The 21,242-nt window shown below is 39.0% G+C and overlaps 1 protein-coding gene across 1 annotated transcript in view; it reads left to right on the top strand.

The window, feature by feature from the left end:
• LOC121942865 (kinase suppressor of Ras 1-like) overlaps window positions 1-9,502 on the top strand; it is a 17,152-nt gene extending 7,650 nt beyond the window's left edge. The window contains exons 2-11 of the mRNA XM_042486156.1: window positions 1,451-1,539; window positions 2,051-2,105; window positions 3,432-3,680; window positions 3,779-3,975; window positions 4,134-4,230; window positions 5,884-6,017; window positions 6,133-6,264; window positions 7,066-7,201; window positions 8,224-8,357; window positions 8,929-9,502. Coding sequence (XP_042342090.1) covers window positions 1,451-1,539; window positions 2,051-2,105; window positions 3,432-3,680; window positions 3,779-3,975; window positions 4,134-4,230; window positions 5,884-6,017; window positions 6,133-6,264; window positions 7,066-7,201; window positions 8,224-8,357; window positions 8,929-9,016 — 1,311 coding nt within the window. The 3' untranslated portion in view covers window positions 9,017-9,502. The remainder of the gene's footprint in view (window positions 1-1,450; window positions 1,540-2,050; window positions 2,106-3,431; window positions 3,681-3,778; window positions 3,976-4,133; window positions 4,231-5,883; window positions 6,018-6,132; window positions 6,265-7,065; window positions 7,202-8,223; window positions 8,358-8,928) is intronic.
• Window positions 9,503-21,242: the final 11,740 nt, after the last annotated feature.

Below are 21,242 nucleotides of genomic sequence, written 5' to 3'. Positions count from 1 at the left end.
TTTCTAAAAGTTACCAGCTGTAGCTTTAACCCTTTAGGGAATGTTTGGTGCATTTTACACACTTTTCATTCTTCAGTTTTTGAACCTTGTTGGCTGTGTTCATGCATATGGCATACATTTTGACTAGATTTTGTAATTTAGTTTAATCCTGGAATTTCCAGCTCAGCTCCTACAATAAGTTTAAAATACACTGTGGAATCTAAATGGTTACATTCATACTGTTTAGTGCAAAAAATGCTCCATTCAAAACTCATTCAAACTGCAATTTTTGATCCCATAGCCATCAAAGCATAAAAACATGACTTGTTTTATTTCTGGGTGTTATTTTGGGCATTTTTCTTGGAATTTGTCATTTTTACTATTTCCACCTGATGACGTCATTTTTACCACATTTGGTAATTGGAGAGAATACATGCTATTTCCACTAGCTGCAATCAATGTTATTTGATTTATATTATTTTTTGATTGATAAAATAAATATATTTTTGTGTGTGTGTGTGTGTGTGTGTGTGTGATGTGTGTTTTGGTTTTTTTTGGTTTTTTTTCATATAAAAACATAGTGGTGGGGTGCCCGGTGGCTTAATTGGTAGACCAGGCGCCACATGTACAGAGGTTGTGTCACAGCGGATGCTGGTTCGAGTCTTGCCTCGGCTGCATGTCATCCCCTCTCTCTCTTCCCCTTTTCATACCCTTTCAAGTCTGTCCTATCAAATACAGGCAATACAAGCTCTATAACATATCTTTTAAAAAAGCCCAAAGTGTCATCATGACAAAAACCTGGCATTTAAAGGGTCAACATTCTAAAACTTAATGAACACCTATAGCTTAATTCTGAAAAGTGCACTTTGTTGGCAGAGCGGTTTGAGTTTCAGTATTTGACACTGCATGTATAAAAATTTCAGGCTGTGATAATAGTACAAAAAATCTACTTAGCATGTGGTATATTGAAAATAATTCTTTTTTTTAAATCTAAAAACATAGTGGCAAAAAATCTGACAAATCGAAAATAATAATAACATATAACATTTTTTGAAGCTTGATTTTGAAAAGCACATTTTGTGTGCAGAGCGATACGAGTGTGTGTAATATTAAAGCGGGTCCTAAGGGTTAAATATCTGTATGTTTCTGTTGTGAGAAAACAAAACTAGTATCAGATAGAGATTGAACAGTCACTCATTACTACTATAAGTTAACCAATAGTCATTCTCAAGGAACTCTGCTGTGGTCATAAAAATATGAATTTATGATCACAAAGTTGTGTTTAGCAGCAGAGTGAAGGTACTGCCACACAGCCCCCAACCCTCACTGCACAGGCTGACCTCACAGTTTGGCACTGAACACACTGAACACACTGAGCCATAACCCTTTGGGGATGTTTTGGTTGGTTTTGCATTATCTTTTCTGAATTCATGAAATAATGTGTTAATTATTTATGTTGTCACTCTTGTAGTGCATTATTCTTAAGTTGTACTTTCCAACAGATGTTCCTGCATCGACATATACCTCTGTTCAACATTCTGGTAGCTACTATGAGTCTGGGTAAGATGACGCAACAAGGGCACCATGTTTGCTGATATTAGCTTACCACATTTCATATCATCATCATCTGATAAATATCAAGACATCTCAGCACAGTAATGTCAATAGACTAGATATTAACCAGGTCGTTCAGAAACTGTGTTTTTATTACATAGTTTGTCCAACAGAGAGCACCGACAAGTTTATTTTACACTTTAAAATGTCCTGCTCACTACATATCACAGGTATAAAGGATTCTTCACAAAGTGTTGATATTTAAAAAAACAAAAACAAAAACCTGTCACTCTGTCCGTGTCAGATTTTTTTTAAACTCTCAATATCAGATGTCCACTATGTCTAAGGTTTGATTGTTCATGCCATATCAGGTACATACATGATAATATATAGTAAAAAAAAATAGTGTTGGCCTAAAAAATGATAGTCTACAGTATCCAGCAGTACCTGTAGGATGGAGCTCAATACCTCTAAAAATATTTTGTCGGTTGCTAATTCTTGTGTTTTTTTCTGTCAGAGTGTCCCAGGTGGCCATCACTGAGATGCAGCAAACAGCATCCAAGCAAGGGCAGGTGAGTTATTAACTACATAACTAAAAAGAAGAAGTGAAAATGATGAGTTTCTGTGTTATTCATAGGAATGCGGCTGTGGTTTACAGCACTTGTCTATGGACTGTTGTGGAGCATATTACTTTTTTTTTTCACTGCAGTGTTTTGTCAGCAGTTGAGGGAGGAGGAACTCTTATGTGTTGTGTCCTTACTGTATCTGGGCAAGGCAGAAACATCCTGGGGGAGGAAATAACTAACAGCCAAAATATCATCCCCTGGCTCTATATAATGATGCATATAACACTGTGTTAAAATGAAGCTGCAAGCAGCAATGAATAAGTCCTCACACCTTCACACATATCAGGAGTGCTGATGGGACACCAGCTGATTCAGCTGTTTGTTTTGGTGAAATTTTGTGGATTTGTCCTTGACCAATTGCATATTTTGTAGCAGTTCCTGTCTCCACTATGTGGCACTGGAGCACACACTTATTACACCTCATGTTACTATATATCAGCTGTAGATCAAACCATGTAATTTTTATGTAAATCAAATGATGTTTGTGTTACCAGGCTTACTTCCTGTTGCCAGTGGCCAAGTGGCTGCCACGCCACAGCAATGCCATTCAACAAAACCTCACAATTTTAACAAGAAAACGTCATCAAGGTCTCATGGCATTGAGGTGTATTTTGTCAACTTGCTAGAGGGAGTACATTTAAGAATAAAACATGTCATCTTATATTACCCAATGTGCTTTACAACAAAGAAATTCCATGCACCAACTGCTTCAAATGAAAAGACATAAAGACATAATAAAACATGCATGTAAAAATAAAACAAGATAAATTCATTAACTTTGCTATACCTCAGGCAAAATGAATGATTGCTCTCAACTGCACCTACAATAGGAGTTTTTCAGCATCTTTAGCCCCTCAACAATGCATTTCATTTTGGGAAAAGTAATTCCTTCACTTTCAGTGGGGTCCTTGTCCCATTCTCAGTGCTCAGGCCCTTAAAATCAAGAATTAAAAAAGAAAAATTCTGGTAGCTGACGGAGACTTCTGGCCTGTAAATATGGAAAGAAACATTAGGACAGTAACATTCTGCTCAATCAGACGGAGCTGCTAATTGTGCACCACTGGATAAACTTAAAATAATGCATTTTTAACTCGTTAGTTTTCTTATGTTGCTTTTGTTGCTTTTGTTGCTTTTGTTGCTTTGGTTGTTGATTTGATCCTTTTCCCCTAAATCACTTCTTTATAAAGTGCTGAATTTAAACAGAGTTTTACTCTTTAAAATCAATTATTAATGGAACGGTCCATGTTGACTCTATTCTGCTCTTTGTTTCAGGAGGAAGCAGAGGAAGACTACCCAGCCGAGGAGGAGGAAGCAGCTGATCAGTGCGGCAGGAAAAAGAGCTTTTCCACTGAGGAGTGTGATGAGGATGGATTGGAGGACCTGCCCTCTGCCATATGCCGCCGCGGGGCTGTCGGCCGCTGGAGGGGCCCCATCTCTCGTAAGGCCAGTCAGACCAGTGTCTACCTGCAGGAATGGGACATCCCGTATGAGCAGCTGCAGCTGGGGGAGCTTATTGGCAAGGTGAAGACAGACAAGGGATACAGACATAATAAATCTTAACAAAAATCATAAAGTTCGATATTCAGACCCAACAGAGCTGACACAATGTGAATGTTCAGGGTCACTGGGGGAGGGTGCATAAAGGTCGCTGGCATGGTGAGGTCGCCATTCGCTTGATGGAGATCGACGGCAACAACCAGGATCACCTGAAGCTCTTCAAGAAGGAGGTGATGAACTACAGGCAGACCAGGCATGAGAATGTGGTCCTGTTCATGGGCGCCTGCATGGCCCCACCACACCTCGCCATCATCACCAGGTACAGCTGTGTGACTTGCCACATCTCAGTTCCACTCTTATTCCCAGAAACAAATGTATGTATTTTATATCATTACAGGTTAGATGTTGTTTATTATAAATACATGCTGATTTGTGAATTCAGTGTCAGTAAGAATATCACGTGCGTTTTCTTTGCAGTTTCTGTAAAGGTGTGACTCTGTACTCTGTTGTAAGAGAAAGAGGCCACATGCTGGACATCAATAAAACCAGACAGATTGCACAGGAAATTGTAAAGGTAAGCACTAAGATTAATGTCCGTGTAATATTTTATTTTATTCCTTTAACAAGTGGATTGACATCAGTTTCCTTGTTCTGGCTTTCACAAGCAGTAAAACCTCTCAAACCAGTGAAAACTGGTTTGATTCAGGAACACGGGAAAAAAACATAATAAGCAATTTGGCAAGAAAAATGATGTCTAGATGTCCAGAAAACAATATTTATAATTATCCGATTTATATTTTTAAAATTATGCCACAGAAAAAAGAAAAAAAATGAGTGCAATTCCTTGAGGTAATTTTCTTTCTTTTAAGTTTGTTTTTATTTTATGTATTGTTTTGCTCATTTTAGGTAATTTACTTGTGACTTTGTGCTAATGTTTTGCTATTTTTTCGGCCATTTCTTGATAAGTTGCTCTTCACCCTCCTACCATGGTTTTGAAAGAATTCAGGCAAATTTGCTCATGTATTTAAGAGGTAAAAGGCCATCAAATAAATTATTTTCAGGTGAAGTTGGTGTAATGTTAGAAAATACTTTGTAGGTAAAAGAAAAAATTTAAGTACGCTGTATTAGGACCCAAGAATTTAGGACCCATGCTGTGGAAGTAAGCTCTGGACAGTAAATCTGAAGACCAAAGAGTGAAGTTAGGTATCAAGTAATTGTTCTTTTATAAAAAGAATCAAGCATCTATCAAAGCTTCTATGTGCTGAATTTGAAATTTTGCGATCCAGTAGTATAATTTGAAAGACTCAATCCAATTCATCCTGAGGGCTACTGTAGAAATGGGCTGCATTCAGCCCAACAAAACGTAATGAAACATTGTTTTAAACAGAGAGCTGGTAAACACCCTGTCGTGTTACGCAGGCACAGTGCCTGCTAATACTGTAGGGTTTATTCAGATCTATTCAAAGGGATTTTGTTAGTGTGGGAAATCTAACATCTACATCGCCAAAGCAAATGGGAAATTTAAAAAAAAAGTACAATAAGTAAATTTCTAATTTTTTTTGTTTACACTTTGCTACTGATTCGATACAACTCTTAAACACCCACCAAACAGGAGAAAACACCTAATAAACCTAATAAACAAAACACTGCCTAATAAACAAAACACTGTTTTGAGGAAACATGTCATTCAATTTGAAAACTGTAGCAAAATGTTGAACACCGTTTTGAGATTGAACATGTCTATAATTATGGGTGCATCTTCCGGTGAGAAAGTATCAATAATTAATTTAAATAAATGGGCAGTTGTAATGTGTAAACTGCATCATTAAGGCAGAAATGTGGAGCATTAGCTACATCACTTTCATTCACTTTACATGGAGATAAAATAAATACAGAATTATGTGAAATGTTTGCCAAATGTGTTTGTGTCTCTTTATGAGTCATAAAAATATCATAAATCCTTTTTAAGAAGGAGTAGATGTTTACTGTAAGCTAGCTAGAGCTGTGTTATACTAATGTAGCAAAGCAAGTTAATCTTTAACAGGCATGGTTCAAAAGGCAAAAGAAACAATGCTTTGAGATGGCTGTCAGAGAGGGTGAGGTATAATCACATTATATTGTCTGAGGTGTAACAGGCCATGTGTTCCTTTTAAATTATGTTAATAAAACTGTCTCCCCTCAACTACCACTCATCTTCCACTCATATAGAAATGCCTCTCTTCTACAGGGAATGGGCTATCTGCATGCCAAAGGCATTATTCACAAGGATCTTAAGTCTAAGAACGTGTTTTGTGACACAAACAAGGTGGTCATTACAGACTTTGGCCTGTTTGGGATGTCTGGAGTGGTGCAGGAAGGCAGGTAAGAGTGAAATGAATGATCCTATGATCTGTGTCTCTGTGTGTATGATCTGGACCTCTGGTAAGCTGGGGTCACTGTCTTTATTAGTTCTGTTTGTGTATTTGAATTTGTTTAGGAGAAAGAACGTGCTGCGGATCCCTCACGGTTGGATCTACTACCTGGCTCCAGAGATTGTTCGAAAAATGAGTCCAGAGGTGGATGAGGACCAGCTGCCTTTCTCTAAAGCTGCTGACATTTATGCATTTGGGTATTGATTGAATACACTTAAACAGTCTACTTAAATTAAGCAACAGACACCCACATTGTGCTGGATTCTGAAGTTAAAGTGGCTTAGAAACGACAGTGCAGTCAGGACCACTTAAGTCAAAGAAAAATATTTCTATTGGAAAATGAACAAGGAAAGCCTGAGGCAGAGAGAGAAAACCTACCTGCCCTTTCCATGTGCCTGCAAAGATTCCTGGGTACAGAAGAGAGCAAGCATCAATGACAAACAGAAATAACATTGATAAGTCAGACCCAGCATGAATTGGAGGAGTTGGGGTAGAGACATGTTGCAAAGAGGTTTTCAGAGGAAGCGGCAATGATAGGCATGCTAAAGCAGTTAAAATACCTGCCCTGAATGAGATTTGCCAATTGTTTGCATAGAAAGGAATGATGTGATCCATCAGCTGACTCCCTTCTGTCAATCAGCTGATCTGTCAGCTGATTGGGCTGCTTGAGCTCAGCTGATGTAGCTGAGATGTGAGCTGAGCTTGATGTGGTGACCTGCCTGAACTAACACTATGCTCAGAGTATCTTCAACTGTCCTGCAGCAGTTATTATTGTGGAACCTTTTAGTTCAGCTCAAAAAAGCAGCCAGACTATGTCATACAGCTTTTACCTTTAATGTCTATACTCAGTTTTTCAACTGTATTCCCATGAGCTTCATACACCAATTTGCATATGTGCTTCGACTCCCTTGGTGTCAGTGTTATGTAAAAGATTTTAGCATGTGAGGTGGTTCCACTGTCACCACAGTTTTCGGATTTTTGTGTTGTGTCATTTTCAGCACAATCTGGTATGAGCTGCAAGTTGGAGACTGGCCAATGACTGAGCAACCTGTGGAAGCTAAAATCTGGCTAATTGGCAGCAATGAGGGCATTAAGAAGGTGCTTGCAGAATCCAACCTGGGCAAAGAGGTCACGGTAAGTCTGTTACATAGATCATACACCATGGTCATGGTAAAAATCAAGCATGGAAGGGATTAAAACTGGATATGGATTTACTGTACCACTAACTGCCATCATGCAATCAAGGAGCCGTCATGGTGAGCATGTACTGCTGGTAAAAAAAAAAAAAAAAAGGCTCGGTGTAGACCTTTTAGTAGGTCATAATTACTGTTCAATCTCCAATATTCCAATCCTCAGCAAAATCATTGGAAATTTTGTAGGCCTACATAAGCAATTTGTGGACATCGTGACTCTAAAACTCCATGATATATTTCAATCACATTTCTGCTGTAACCACAGTACTGAAAGATCTCCTCAAAGGAATCAATGATCTTAATGTTAGCAGCAATAAAGAGCGAGAAAACAAAGAACACGACGGGAGCTGCTGCTACAGGCTGCCTCCTTGCCAAGCGCCATATTACTAAGCAGCGCTGATCATATATAAACTCAGATTCTGTCACTGAGTTGCTTATTTCTCACCTAAAAATGTTTTCAGAATCGTCTTTTAGCTTACTGTTTAACTGTAACACAAGATTGTTTCTTGCCAGCTGGCAGCCATTGTTTCATATGGACAGGGACGCATTATGTCACCCACCAGTATGCATTTATTGGTCTGGTACCGCATAATGCATTCTGTTAGTTGGAGGTTATCTCCTCTTGAACAAAAATGAATGCCACAGTCACTTTTCTCTGTTTTCTCTGCTCATGTTGCACCATTTTGTAATAGTTTTTGCGCCTCTCTACTGCAGTGATGGCCTAGTTTTGTTAAAAGCCATCTTTCCAGCAATGAGATACTTCTTTAAGTACAGTCAGAGTTATTGTGGAGCATCATTAAGGGAACAAGACCTTCAAATATTTTGTATGAAATCTATCAGTTACATCAGAGTCATGTTGGATACAGTATATGCAGTCACAGCTGAGTTGTGGGCCAGTGTATGGACAACTTATTGGTCAGTTGGAACCACAGTTGAAACAGCATCCTCCTTCCATCCCAACAGGAGATTCTGTCTACCTGCTGGTCCTCTGAGACAAGTAACAGGCCCACTTTCATCCAGCTGGCAGACATGCTGGAGAAGCTCCCCAAACTGAACCGCAGGCTGTCTCACCCCGGACACTTCTGGAAGGCAACTGAGTATGTATCATAGAGAGAGAATTCATGATCTAGGGTGGACCAGCCATCAACATCAATTACACCAAAAGGGAGTCTCCAACATTTTATTCAGTCAATAAATACATTTTCAAGTCATGTAAGCAGAAATGTGATCGAGCTCAAACACCATTAACCAGATGGAAAATGTTGTAAATAGGCTTTTGTAAAGAAATGTGAATATTATGTCCTGCTGAATATCAAGTAATATAAGTGACCTTTTGTAATAAGAGTGCTATTTTGTATTTTGAGGAAGGATCTGGTAAGACTCACATTTTTCTATGCTTATGGATGGAGTTGTTTCTCCCTCTATACTTTTTTTCATGATGATGATCATATGGGTCAGAAATATCTTCTCCTGTGTTTCCCAGTGTCACCTCCTTTTTTTTCTCCTCTCTTTGTAATTGCCTCTCCTCTGGGTGCCGACTGATCGCCTCTGCCTCTTCCTGTTGGTGTCTCATCTCCGCGGTCACCCTTCGTTTTCCTTCTCATGTGCACATTTGTTTTTCACTCCTCTTTTTTGATATCTTCTCACTCTACTCTTCTAATGGTGAAGGCCATGGGATCATCATCACTGTCTGAGGGATCACTGCCATCAGGGTGTACATGCACACTGTCCATACATGTACAAATACAGCAGCTGAGGGGTACAAGTGCTACATAAAACTACAACTCTATTTGGATATAACTCTTAATTTTGTGAATTATTGGCAGTATCATTTACAGTTCTTATCTGGATGAGCATATCCAACCCATCTACTGGTATTAAAGGGATAGTTCTGTTTTTTGTGTTTTTTTAAGTGGGATGGTATAGGGTACTTATCCATGTTACATACAGTAGATGTCACTCTGCGCAACAATTAACATAACAGCTGTGTAAACGCTGCGTAATACAAACACACTGTCTGTCCGAGGCAGTGTTAGACCAGCAGCTCCTGTGTCCAGCGATGTTAAATCAATTTTTTTTCTCAATGGAGTCTGGCCTTGAAGAGAGCAATATAACAGCTTAATTTTTTCATTTAAAATATGCTATTAGGGTAGAGCAGTAAAAGAATACTCTCAATATAGTATACACATAATTGATTAAAACATTTTTTAGGTGAGACTTTTTTTTGGTGGCTAAAAATAAATTTTGTTGGGGCGCCAGGTAGCTTAGAGTGGGCCTCATCCTTGCTGCAGCGGCTGCAGGTTTGGGACCCTGGCCCTTTGCTGACCCCTCCACAGCAGTGCATCGCAATAAAGCATCATAGAATAGTACCCCGTACAACCCCATTTAAAAAAATCTGGACTATCCGTTTGACATGAGATTTCTATCTGTATTGATAGCATTCTTGTGATCTTGATTGCCTGCATGTGATCAAATCTCAGTATGCAGGTTATGTTGGCAGAATGTGTGGACTGGTGTGTGACAGGTGACACGTGTGTGAGGGCTGCTAAGACACATGAGGGGAGGGTCATGTGACGAGCGATAGAGCCACTACTTCTTTGTACTCTTTTCTATGTAGGCTTATGTAACTTAAATTTAGGAACATTTGTAGAGCACATCAGTTGTAGATATAAGATCATATCATGAAAATGATGTTAATGTCACATTAGCTGCTACTGAAACAACATATCTTTTGTCATTGTCTCCATTCTCAATTTTTACATTTCATGTGTTGTAGCAGTTGTTAACCTGGGTGCCAGCTGGTTCCTTTCACTTCCTAACCACAAGCTGCTGAAGCTCTCTGTAAATGTAAATCTTTATATCTGTACGTCAGTAGACAGGGATTCATGCTCATCACTGTAAGGCTGCTGGTTTCAGCTATTACTAAGTTTCAACAGCTCCTAATTATTAGAGAGATAAAATAACCAATTTCTAGGGCTGTCCCTAAAATCATTTTCTGGGTTCCGGAGTTTCTGCATTAAGCAACAGCGAATCATCGGAGCTTTTGGTTGGCGGGGGGTAACATGCGCTTCATGGCTTCATAGATGAGGGAGGTGAGGGAGAGATGGGTGAGAGAGAGACACTGTGCACTACAGGGCTTTAGTGTTAGGTGAGAGAATGCCTGGTGTGCCTCTGACTGCTTGTCAGTGGTGGTGATACTTTATAGTTTATAAAGTTAAAAAAAACTCAGACAATTATCCGTAGCCTACAACAATCTGTGTCCAGTGTTCTAAATTAGTCTGTTAAATTTCATTGTGCATCTGAAATGATAAATGTCCTCATTATGAAAGATATTGAAATTCACCTGCTCTGTGCTGCAGGAAAGGGCTCCTATCAGGCTGGGCTGCGGGTGGCTCACATGTTTGCGTTCCGGTGCTGCTGGCACCGACACAGAAATGTATCAACAAAGTCAATAAACTTCATAATAACCGTTGGGTAAAATGATAATTAATGTCCTAAATTGAAATCTGAATACCTACCCAATTAACAAACACTCGAATAGCTGAAAATTTGGGTCCAGCCCTACAAATTTCCAAGATTGCCAATACAAGGTTTCCCCTTAAAGGTTGGTTCACCAGAATTCCCAAAAGGCATTATATTTTCATTCAGCTTTACTGTCATCTGTCCATTCAGATTTATTTAATTACTTAAGGTTCTGAGAAACTGTATCGGTCTCTTGAGATTTCTGCCTCCACTCATTGTGGACACTTTTTTTAAATAGTTCCTATGACAACTGTTGATGCAGAAGTCTGTTCATGATCCACATATGTAAATTTAAATTGCTGTTTAATTTTCGGTCACCCTGGTGAGGTACCTCCAGGAATTTATGTTTTGTGCAGTCGGTCAATCCAACACTTAATATCTCAACAACTTTTAGATGTTATCAGCCAGTATCTTTGGTTTTTAGCTTCATAGATATGGCTTATTGGTTGCTTCAAAGGCTGTTATCAGCCCATTAAATGACTATATATTGAATGCTCTGAAATGTTTGCTGTTTTATTAGTTTTCACTTTCACTTTTGTTAGGTTTAAGACAAAAACTGCGTGGTCAGGTTTATGGTACGTCACCATCTCTTTTTTAATAAGTTGACTTTGGGTTTCACATAGGACACAAACTCTGCTCTCTTGGGTGAAAGTGCTGTTTGTTTGATCCAGTATCATAGCCATGAGAGGTCACCGCCTAACAGTAAGTGTAAATGACCACTTTGTGGCCTGATGATGGACTTTTGAACCTAATACTAGATGTGGCAATGCCCCTCTAACCCATCTCCATGAAGCCTATATCCACTGATCACTCCCACTTAATGAACTAGTCCCCAGATGATGAATGGTGACTGTTGACTTTTCATTTGCCTTTATCGAATCAAAAATCTGCTTTCTCCAATCACCCCTTGGGGGGCGCCCAACATGTGATCTGCATGGTGGGATCCTACAAGAGCTAATAAGAAAATATGTATTATTGGGATTTTGGTGAACTGAACCTTTTAGAGTTGTACTCCCAAAAAATATAAGAAAAAATATTTCCTGTACTTTGATGATATATAATCAAGATGAGACACAATGACCCCTTGTGAGACACTGCCCAATGCTGTACTGCAAAATACTTGACATGATGCATTGAACAGCACTTAGTATATACAGGAATTAATGAAAAGTTGCTCCTAAATGACTGTATGGCAGGGGAGCTTTGGCTCTGTGTTGTTGTAACAAACAGATAAACCTGTCACATGACGTCTTGTTTCAATCAAACATGCATCAATAATAGATCAAATAGCAAACCACTGAGTGAAAGATCTCATGTTCAGTCTAACTCTGATTCCTGGCAGGAGAACAGAGAGCTGAGGACAATACTGGAAATAGTGGTACAGTAGAAAGACACTTGTGATATTGTCACAAGTGTGTGTCTGTCCTGTCTGTATTCTTGCATCACATCATGTTAATGAACTGTGTGTGTGTGTGTGTGTGTGTGTGTGTAGGCACGCACGCATGTGTGTGTGCCCGTGTGTGTGTGTTGTTTCCTCGGGCAGGACTACAGTGTACGCTCAGTGAATGTAATGGGCTTCACCAGCATGATCCTGGACAATCAGTGATCTTACACATAGTGTATGTATATACAGTGCTGGAGGATTTATTAAATATACTGTGTTTGTACAAGGGTTTCAGTTTTAGAGTATTTGAATTGGTACTTCAGTCACGTTTGTATAGATAGACACTGTAAACTGTTGTTGGTGGACTGGTGTTTTGTTTCTTTTCTGTCTTGTTTTGAGAGTTGAGGTTTAATCTGTAGAGTACTTTTGTACAGGATGTGTTGTGAGCTTTGTGAGCTTCTGGTCTGACAAACTGAAGATATTAAAGCTGATCTCCAGTGACTCGCTGTGCTCCTTTTTGTTATTAAAATTAATGTTTACTTGATGCACGGTCTACATATAAAAGCAAAACAAAAAAGACAACAATTCTGTTCAAGATGTACAGGAGCTGTTGAGTTTTTTTATTCATAAAAGAATAAATCTACATACTAAGAGCTCTGTGATGCTACATGTTAACATAGTGGTATTTTGAGCTAAATGCTAACCTTAGCATGCTAATATGTGCATAATGACAAAACATCTTAGGCCATGCTTAGATGAGAACGGCCCCACTAAAAACTTTTTGCCCGTTGCGTCTTTAAAAAAAAAATGTGCGTTCATATGATAACGCTGTGAAAACAATCGTCTTGTACACAGATCCACAAAAACAACCGTAAAAAAAACTTTACATGCATGCAAGGCTAGTAGTTGACAGTGTAACTTTGTATTGACACACTATAGAAGGACATCATCGGCTTGAGCCCACTTTAAGGTTGCTCTGCAGCTGACACCAAGATGACGGAGCAAAAACACTAAAAGCACTTTCCCCAAAGATGGTGCGGGCTCAAGGAACGACGTACAAAAGTTGTCCATGTGACTGAAGGCTGCGACTACTGACAGCCTTATTAGTCAGTTCGAGGGCAGTTCCTGTAAAATGGCCTTATAAAGGAAAACATACCAGTGTTCCAGTCTTCAGTTGGACAGAGAAGACAAACCAACTTTCTCATACCTATCCTTCATTATAGTCCTGGACCATGCACTCAGGCAGGCCAGCAGTGGACGAGAGCAGGAACTTGGCCTCGCTTTAACACCAAGGAGGTCCACACAACTTCCTGCAGTAGTCCTAACAGACCTGTACTATGCAGATGATATCAGCCTGCTATCTGACTGAAGCAAGCACAGGAGCTTTTGGCTCGAGTGGAGACAGAATGTGCCAAGGTTGGTCTCAAGCTAAATGCCAAGAAAACCAAGGTCATTACCTGCAACATCCTCCTGGACCATCCACCTCTGAGGACATCAGGAGGTACTGCTCTGAAAGAAGTCAATGATTTCAATACCTTGGCTCCTGGATCAACTCAACTGAGCATCACATTAAGGAGTGGAAGACTCTAGCACTGAAGGCTATGAACAGCATTGCCAGTGTGTGAAAGTCCAACATGTCCTAATATATGAAACTTCTTCTCTGTGACCATAGAGTCTGTTCTCCTTTACAGTTGTGAATGCTTGACTCTGAAGCCCACCCTGCAGAAGTCTCTGGATGGATGTTTAGCATGGCACTTAGCATTCTGACATCCATCCAGGGACTTCTGCAGGGTGGGCTTCAGAGTCAGAATGCTACGTGCCATGCTGAACATCAACCAGGGCGTGCACATCCCCATCAAGACTCTCTATGGAGATCTGCCAAGGTTGAGCGAGAAGAATGGTCCTGGCGGAAGCTCCAAGCCAGCAAACTGGTGCTGTGGGAGCCAACACATGGACATAGTTCACAAGGACATCCCACATCAACATATGAGGATGTCCTACAGACAGATGCAGAAGCAGAAAGCATTGATGAGCTTAGCCAGATGTATGGGGGATCCAGATGACTGGAGACACTAATGGAGGGCTCATCTGAGGATGACCGACTGATGGACATTTGTTCGTTCATACCAACAACTACAACAATACAATTATTTCAAGATTCTGAACAAAACTGAATTGATCATACGTGATTTTCATCACTGTGTCAGTCCAGTAGCCCACACACAGGAGGGATTATATATCTCGTCTTGCCTGGGAACAGGCATGTTAACATTTTGTGGTCCAATTTAAGCTCTATGCGGTTGTTTGGTATTGTCAATGACGTGAAAGCTAAAATCTGATTGGTTCACTAATTTGCAAGAGAAGACTAGCAATTTAAAAAAAGTTTTTTAAAATATAGATGAACCCAGCAAACAATTAGTGTTACCACCATTACTTTGGTGGCATTGGACTGCTTCCTTCTTGGATTGATGATGTTAGGCAGTGGCCCCCAGTTACTGATGACGGTACTTTATATGGATGGCGATCTTAAGGTTATTCAAGTTTACATATTACATATAATCAAGTGATGAAGTGCTATAATTTAACTTTATTATAGTAACTGTGTTTGCTAACGTTAGCTAAGGAGTTGCATTTAATCATTACAGACCAGTTACATTAGTATAAATTTAAAAATACGAATTCAATAATGATTAACTGTGGTTTTAAAATGGACCCAAGAGCAAGACCAGCAGACAATGGGATAAAAGGGGTAAAAATGAATTTATTGTAGAGTTTGCAGGTGATGAAGCAGGTAAATTGCAGTGAGTCTGAGGTGGTGGGAGGCTGGAGTAAAGGCACAGGTGGTGAGAGGCTGGGTGGCTTGTGGCTGAGGCGCTGGAACTCGGAGGAATGAGGCACTGGAAATAAAGGCAAAAAAAAACAAATTTTCATGAACCCAAACAACACAGAGGAATGATTATGGCAGTTTGTTCACAGAAAACTTCACTGGAGAGGAGCTGATAGTCCCATTGTGAGATGCAGAAACAATCTGGCAGCATGGAAGTGTCTGTCCAGGGTTTTTGTGCTGCAGTTGATTAATAGAATGAGCAGCAGGAGTGCATGCAGAGCTCCAGCACCAGGAAGCCATGCCCACTACCTCTGAAAGCACACACACAGCAGAAAACACAGCCCAAAAAATCCAGAAAAAAATACAAAAATACAGACAAAATCCAAACCACCACAGAATTCAGGTTTTATAGGTAAGTCCTTTCTGTTAATACTCTTGATCCACTTGTGGTGAACATCTTGGTCTTCTCCTCATCTCGGAAATCTGTGCAAACTCTATGTCTCTGACAGGAGCACTCTTCATCAAGTAAAGGTGTGTGTATTTTGCAATTAGATTTTTTTCAAAGTTGAAGTTTGCCACTGCTGTTGGAGCAGCTGATAACTGCAAAGGTTTTTTTTTCCAAACTCCAAAGTATTTTTTACATAGAAAGTAAAGATAAAAGTAAAAAATTGTAGACTTGTCAGTACAGCTTGCATTTAAACACATGCAGGAGGGCGATGCCACAGCTGTAATGGCGACTTGTTTACTTCCGGTACTTTCCCGGATTCGTGTATAGAGCTGACAACAAATTTTATAGACTTTCAACATCAGGAATAACACGATTGGCCCACACACCCACTCAGTGTTAACATGTTCATGTTTAGCAGCTAATGATCCTTAGTACAGCCTCACACAGCCAACAGAATGAACTCTTCATCTGACACATTGGCTCAAATGTATAATTGTATAATGCAAGAGTGGTTGTCAGTTTCAACTTTAGCCAGTCCATAACAGATTGATACGAAAACACCTAAATTCTCCTCCCAGTGTGTTCACGGGTAACATTCTACCATTACTAGTTACTGAGTGTAACTTCAGATGGATGAAAATGAGAACTGCAAACAGAAGAAGAGGGCATGAGACAGTATCAGACGCGAGCAAGGGATGTGACCAGATGATCATAGTTTGTAAAAATGCATCGCAGTGATGACAGATGTTTTGTACACTGGACGTGTATAACAATGACGAGCCAGTGCACATTTAACCCTGTGTGTGAGACAGCCATCCCCTAATACTGTTTGTAAGAGACTTCAGGCTGTGTTGTAGTTCATACAGAGGTGGGACCAAGTCATTGTTTTGCAAGTCACAAGTAAGGCCACATTTAGATGATAACAGTCCCACTAAAAACAGAAAAGTCTTTCATTTGCGTTTTAAAAAAATGTTTATTCATATAAACATGGTAAAAACGATCCTTGTGTACACTGATCTGAAAAAACAGCAGATAACACTATAGTGTGAATGCCAGGCCAGTAGTTGGCGTTGTCATTTCGTAATTACGCACCATAGAATAACACAACCTGCCTGCACATAAAGGCTTTCTTCTACAGAGCGGTGAAAAGAATACGATGATAAACACACACATGATAACCGACAGTGTTAATAAACTCAGTGGAGTCAGCAACACAAATACAGCTCGATAGTCCAACATTGTTATTGTTGTCCTCCTACTCGCACATGGCTATTTGTCTGAAACACAATGCACAAAGTGCAGCCATGACGTCACCATTCTCACAGGATGCGTGCATTTTCAGTTTACATGGTGACAGACAGGGTGGCGTTTTAAAAAAAAATTACACTCTGGAATCCAGTTTCAGAAGTTTGCGTTTTCAGGCCCCCAAAACACAGTTGTCGTGTGAACGAAAGGCCAAACTGCAACAAAAGTTTAATGTTTCATGCAAGAACCGTTGCCATGTAAAAACCCCTAAGTCTCAATTTTTTTTTTACTTAAGTCCCAAGTCAAGTCCCAAGACAAGACAGGAAAGTCTGAGTCAAGTCCCATGTCAAAATGAACAAGTCCAGTGTCTAGTCGCATGTAAGGCTCAATTCGTGCTGCTTACAAACTTTTGTTTTCCTCATCACTAAACATAACTTCCTTGATATATATTAAATAGCATACTTTTTACGCTGTTGGCCTAAAAGAGGTTTTAAGTATTTTCAAATTAAAAAAGCTCAAGTGAAGCCAGAAGTCAGTGGTGTTAAAGTCCAAGTCGAACAAGTCTTTTTTTGATTTTTGTCAAGTCAAGTCTAAAGGGTCATTTGCACGGCAAAGGTTCTTGCATGAAACGTTAAACTTTTGTTGCTGTTTGGCCTTTGATTTACATGACAACAGCATTTTGGGGCCAGAAAATACAACGTTTTGAAAACAAGTTCCAGAGTGTATTCTTTCGAAAATGCCACCGCCTTCTGTTGCCGTGTAAACTGGCAATGCGTGGATCCTGTGAGAACGGTGAAGTCACTGCTGCGCTTTGCACATGCGCACTACCTTTAAGACAAATAGCCATGCGTGAGTAGGAGGACAACAATAACAGCAATGGCAGAGTACCAAGCTGTGTTTGTGCCGCTGACTGAGTTTATTAATGCTTCTCCAGCATCAGCCACTATCTTCTTGTTTGTTTATACTCACTGCACTTTTCTGGTTTTAGGGCCATTCTTGTCTAAAGGGGCCTCAAGTCAGCAAATTTTTAACTTGAGACTGACTCAAGTACAAGTCATGTGACTGGAGCTCTCACCAGGGTCATACATGTCGAAGATAAACCAGGGAAGATTTTCATTTTTACTGCAAATGATTCTTATAATAGTACCAAATATAGGTTATCCTGAAGAAACCATATTGGTCAGCCCCTAATACAAAACATACAGTGTGTCACATGATGTTGTGAAACAAATGAGAAGAGAAGAGGAACTTCAGTAACTTAAGAGGAACAGAAAGGTGTGAGGAGGGCTGTGTTCATTTAGCAGAAGTATTTAAAACAGAGATAAGGTCTGCTGTGTGTACTCTCTGTTAACACTTTGCCTTTTTCATTCAGGACACATGAGAACTGCTGCAGAAAAGACAAGTCTTACAAACTCTAAACTCCTTGTCTTGACTTTTGACAGTCATTGACCTGGTGAATGGATGACACACACACACACACACACACACACACACACACACACACACAGACAGAGGCTACATGACATACATATGGCTGTATCGTATCTTATCTGCAGTCATGTTACCATTCTCTTCAGTAAAACCACTCAGCTTCTGTGAGGCATGTGTATGGTCATTCATCAACTTCCCCAATAAAACCACTGTAACTCATTTGCTGAGGGACAGAGGAGGACTATTACTGGTCACTAACCTTACAGTATGTCAAGTAAACCCTTGTTTTTTGTTTTTTTTTATTATTATAATTATATAATTTAAAACTATGTTACAATTATGTTTATATATTCACACACACACACACACACACACACATTTAATTTTTTTTTTTTTTTTTTTTTTAGCATTTTCCCTTAACTTTGCCTTTCTATTGTTTATTTTCAGATAATTTTCTCACACTTAAAATCCTTTTTGTTAAGTTGATCATTGCCTTTTCCCCACAATTAAAAAAAAAACAAGCCATATTGCTCAGGTTTCAAAGGGTTAAACTTGGTTACCTATTTAAACATAATCTGAAGTAGCTGTTTTCTGTTATCACCCAAAAAATTTGAATACATAGTATCCTTTGTCAGACACTGGCTGCAGTGTTTTCGATAAATGTGGTTTTGTTTGTTTCCAAAGTTCATACTGAAGTAGATAATCTCTCACAGCCAACCATGCTCAGCTCAGATCATTCACTTCCTTTCCTGAAGTCATGTGGTCTCCTGACCAGAAACATCTATTCAAACTAACTTTAGACTCACATATGATCAGCCACTGTCATGCCTGAAGTCATGCACTTCTGTCTGTTTTACTTTTTCTTCTTGTGTGTTTCTTGACAAGCCCCGACATTTTTTTTTCCTTTGTTTTACAGCCAGTCATGAAAATGTCTCCAGGATGAGTCATTCCAGGATTCCAGTGGAAACAGGCAGGATGTTGCAGGGCTTTGGGCCAGCAGTGTGTAGCCTGCAGTGAGCTTTCATGGATTCACTGATTTTCATTTATGTTTATGAAATCAGGACAAAGGTAGCAAAAGGACAAAAAGACAAACAAACAAATAGCAGCAACAAGAGTAAACACGGGACAAGAATCTGCAGCAGACAGATAAGGGTTAGGGAGTATTTCAGTGGGTCAGGAAACATGCATGTAGAGTTTTTGAAAGCTGAATTGGAGATTAAATGGATTGGTTTTGGTGTTTTTTTTTGCAGAATGTTCCAGTCTATGCTGCAGAAGACCGCAATGACAATTGACTGAATACTGTATTTGTTTTCAGAACGATGAAGTGTGAACCTGCTGGTAGCACACCCTAACAATCTGTCCATCAGAAAAGAGACAAGGTCATATAATGACACATCCACCCAAAATGCTTCACTAAAGTAGAAAGGTTTGCTGCTTAGCTCCATTAGCTTAGCTCCACTTTGAAACCTGGAGCAACATCTCTTAACTTATGTTATGTTCAGACTCCTTTCACAGACATTTAAACCTTTTAGCACTAAGAAATTTTGGTTTGAATTCTTTTGGAAAAAAGGGAATAAAAGGCAATAAACAACTTGCCAAGAAATGTCCTGCAATTAAAGGACATTAGTCAATTTAGAATTTTTTTTCAAGCATAGGGGAAAATGTCCAGAAAACTATAGTTGTAATGATCAGAATCATAAATGAATTATAATTAAGCATAATCCCAATTATCAACATGATTATTGTAACTTTTCAAGCACCTTTTTTCCAGGTAATTCAATTTTGTTTTTGTTTTTAACTTTGCGGATTTTTTCTGTGTGTGCTAACTTTCAGGTAATTTTCTTGTAGGTTAATCTTTTTTTTTTCAAATTTTTGGGCTATTTCTTACGTTGCTTATTGCCTTCTTACCATGTTTAAAAAAAAAAAGAAGAAGCCAATTTTCTTAGGTCTCCAAGGTTTTTTGGTTACACCCCATACTGAACCATATCCTGCACTGTAATTTACCAGCTCAGTCTGTTTTTTATGGCTCGATTTGTGCTGCTTACAAACTTTTGTTTTCCTTATCACTAAACATAACTTCCTTGATATTTATGGCATGCCCAATGGACAGGTCTTGCCTGTAATAACTGTTACATAAGCTAATCAGACTAACCCAGGAAAAGCCACATTTGGACATCTTTCTGTCTATAAAAGCTTGCTTGCATAGAGAATAAAGATGATACAATGAAAGGGAAAAGCAGCATAGCAGCAGTTACAAATGTATGATTTCGCATTCCATGTACCTTTAACCCTTGAAACCTGGGCAAATTGGCTTGAATTGTTTCAAAAAGATGAGGAGAGGGCAACAAGCAATTAGAAGCAATTTAAAAAAATAAATAAAATAAAAACTTAAAAAATTAGGGGGCGACCAAAACAGATAACCAAAAAACCCCAAACAAACAAAAAGGAAATTACCTAAATTACTTAAAATTAGGTCCTATATCCTAGATTTTTAAATTATGGTAACTGTAAATATGGTTCTTTGGAATTTTTTCCTAGCCTTTCAAAAAAAAATGTTTTTCTAAATCTTCTAATTTTTCTACAATTTTCAGTACCTTTCTTTTCTTTTTCATTTTTCTACCAAGTGCAATGCAACACAAGAAAAGTGGTGTCAATCCAGATTCCAAAGGGTTAAATAAAACTTTAAATATAGTAAGGAATATAAATGCACATTGGCAACTTAAACTGGTGTAAAGGATCCTCCAGTACAGTCTGGGTTGAGTTAAACAGTACAGACATGCAAAAACATGAGTATGGTTCTGTAAAGCTTCTGTCTCGGTTCACAGGTGGAATGCATCTGGAATGATGAATTTGTGGACAGTGGTGGAATGTAGTACTACATTTATTTGCACTTAAGTATGAAATTGAGGTACTTGTACTTTACTTAAGTCTACTCTTTTCATGCCACATTATACTCCTACTTCACTACATTTACTACTACAGAAATATTAACCTTTTTACTTCACTTCATTTCTCCAATAACTTAAATTACTATCATTACTTTACCAATTAAGATTTGTAAAATGTGATGTTTACATATAAATTAGTTGACCCAGAAGTTTATAGTCCAGCTGCCATGATTAGTC

Source organism: Plectropomus leopardus, chromosome 5, assembly GCF_008729295.1.
Source record: "Plectropomus leopardus isolate mb chromosome 5, YSFRI_Pleo_2.0, whole genome shotgun sequence".
NCBI classification, from domain to species: domain Eukaryota; kingdom Metazoa; phylum Chordata; class Actinopteri; order Perciformes; family Serranidae; genus Plectropomus; species Plectropomus leopardus.
Note: the sequence above shows the minus strand (reverse complement) of the source record. Positions and strands in the feature narration are given on the sequence as shown.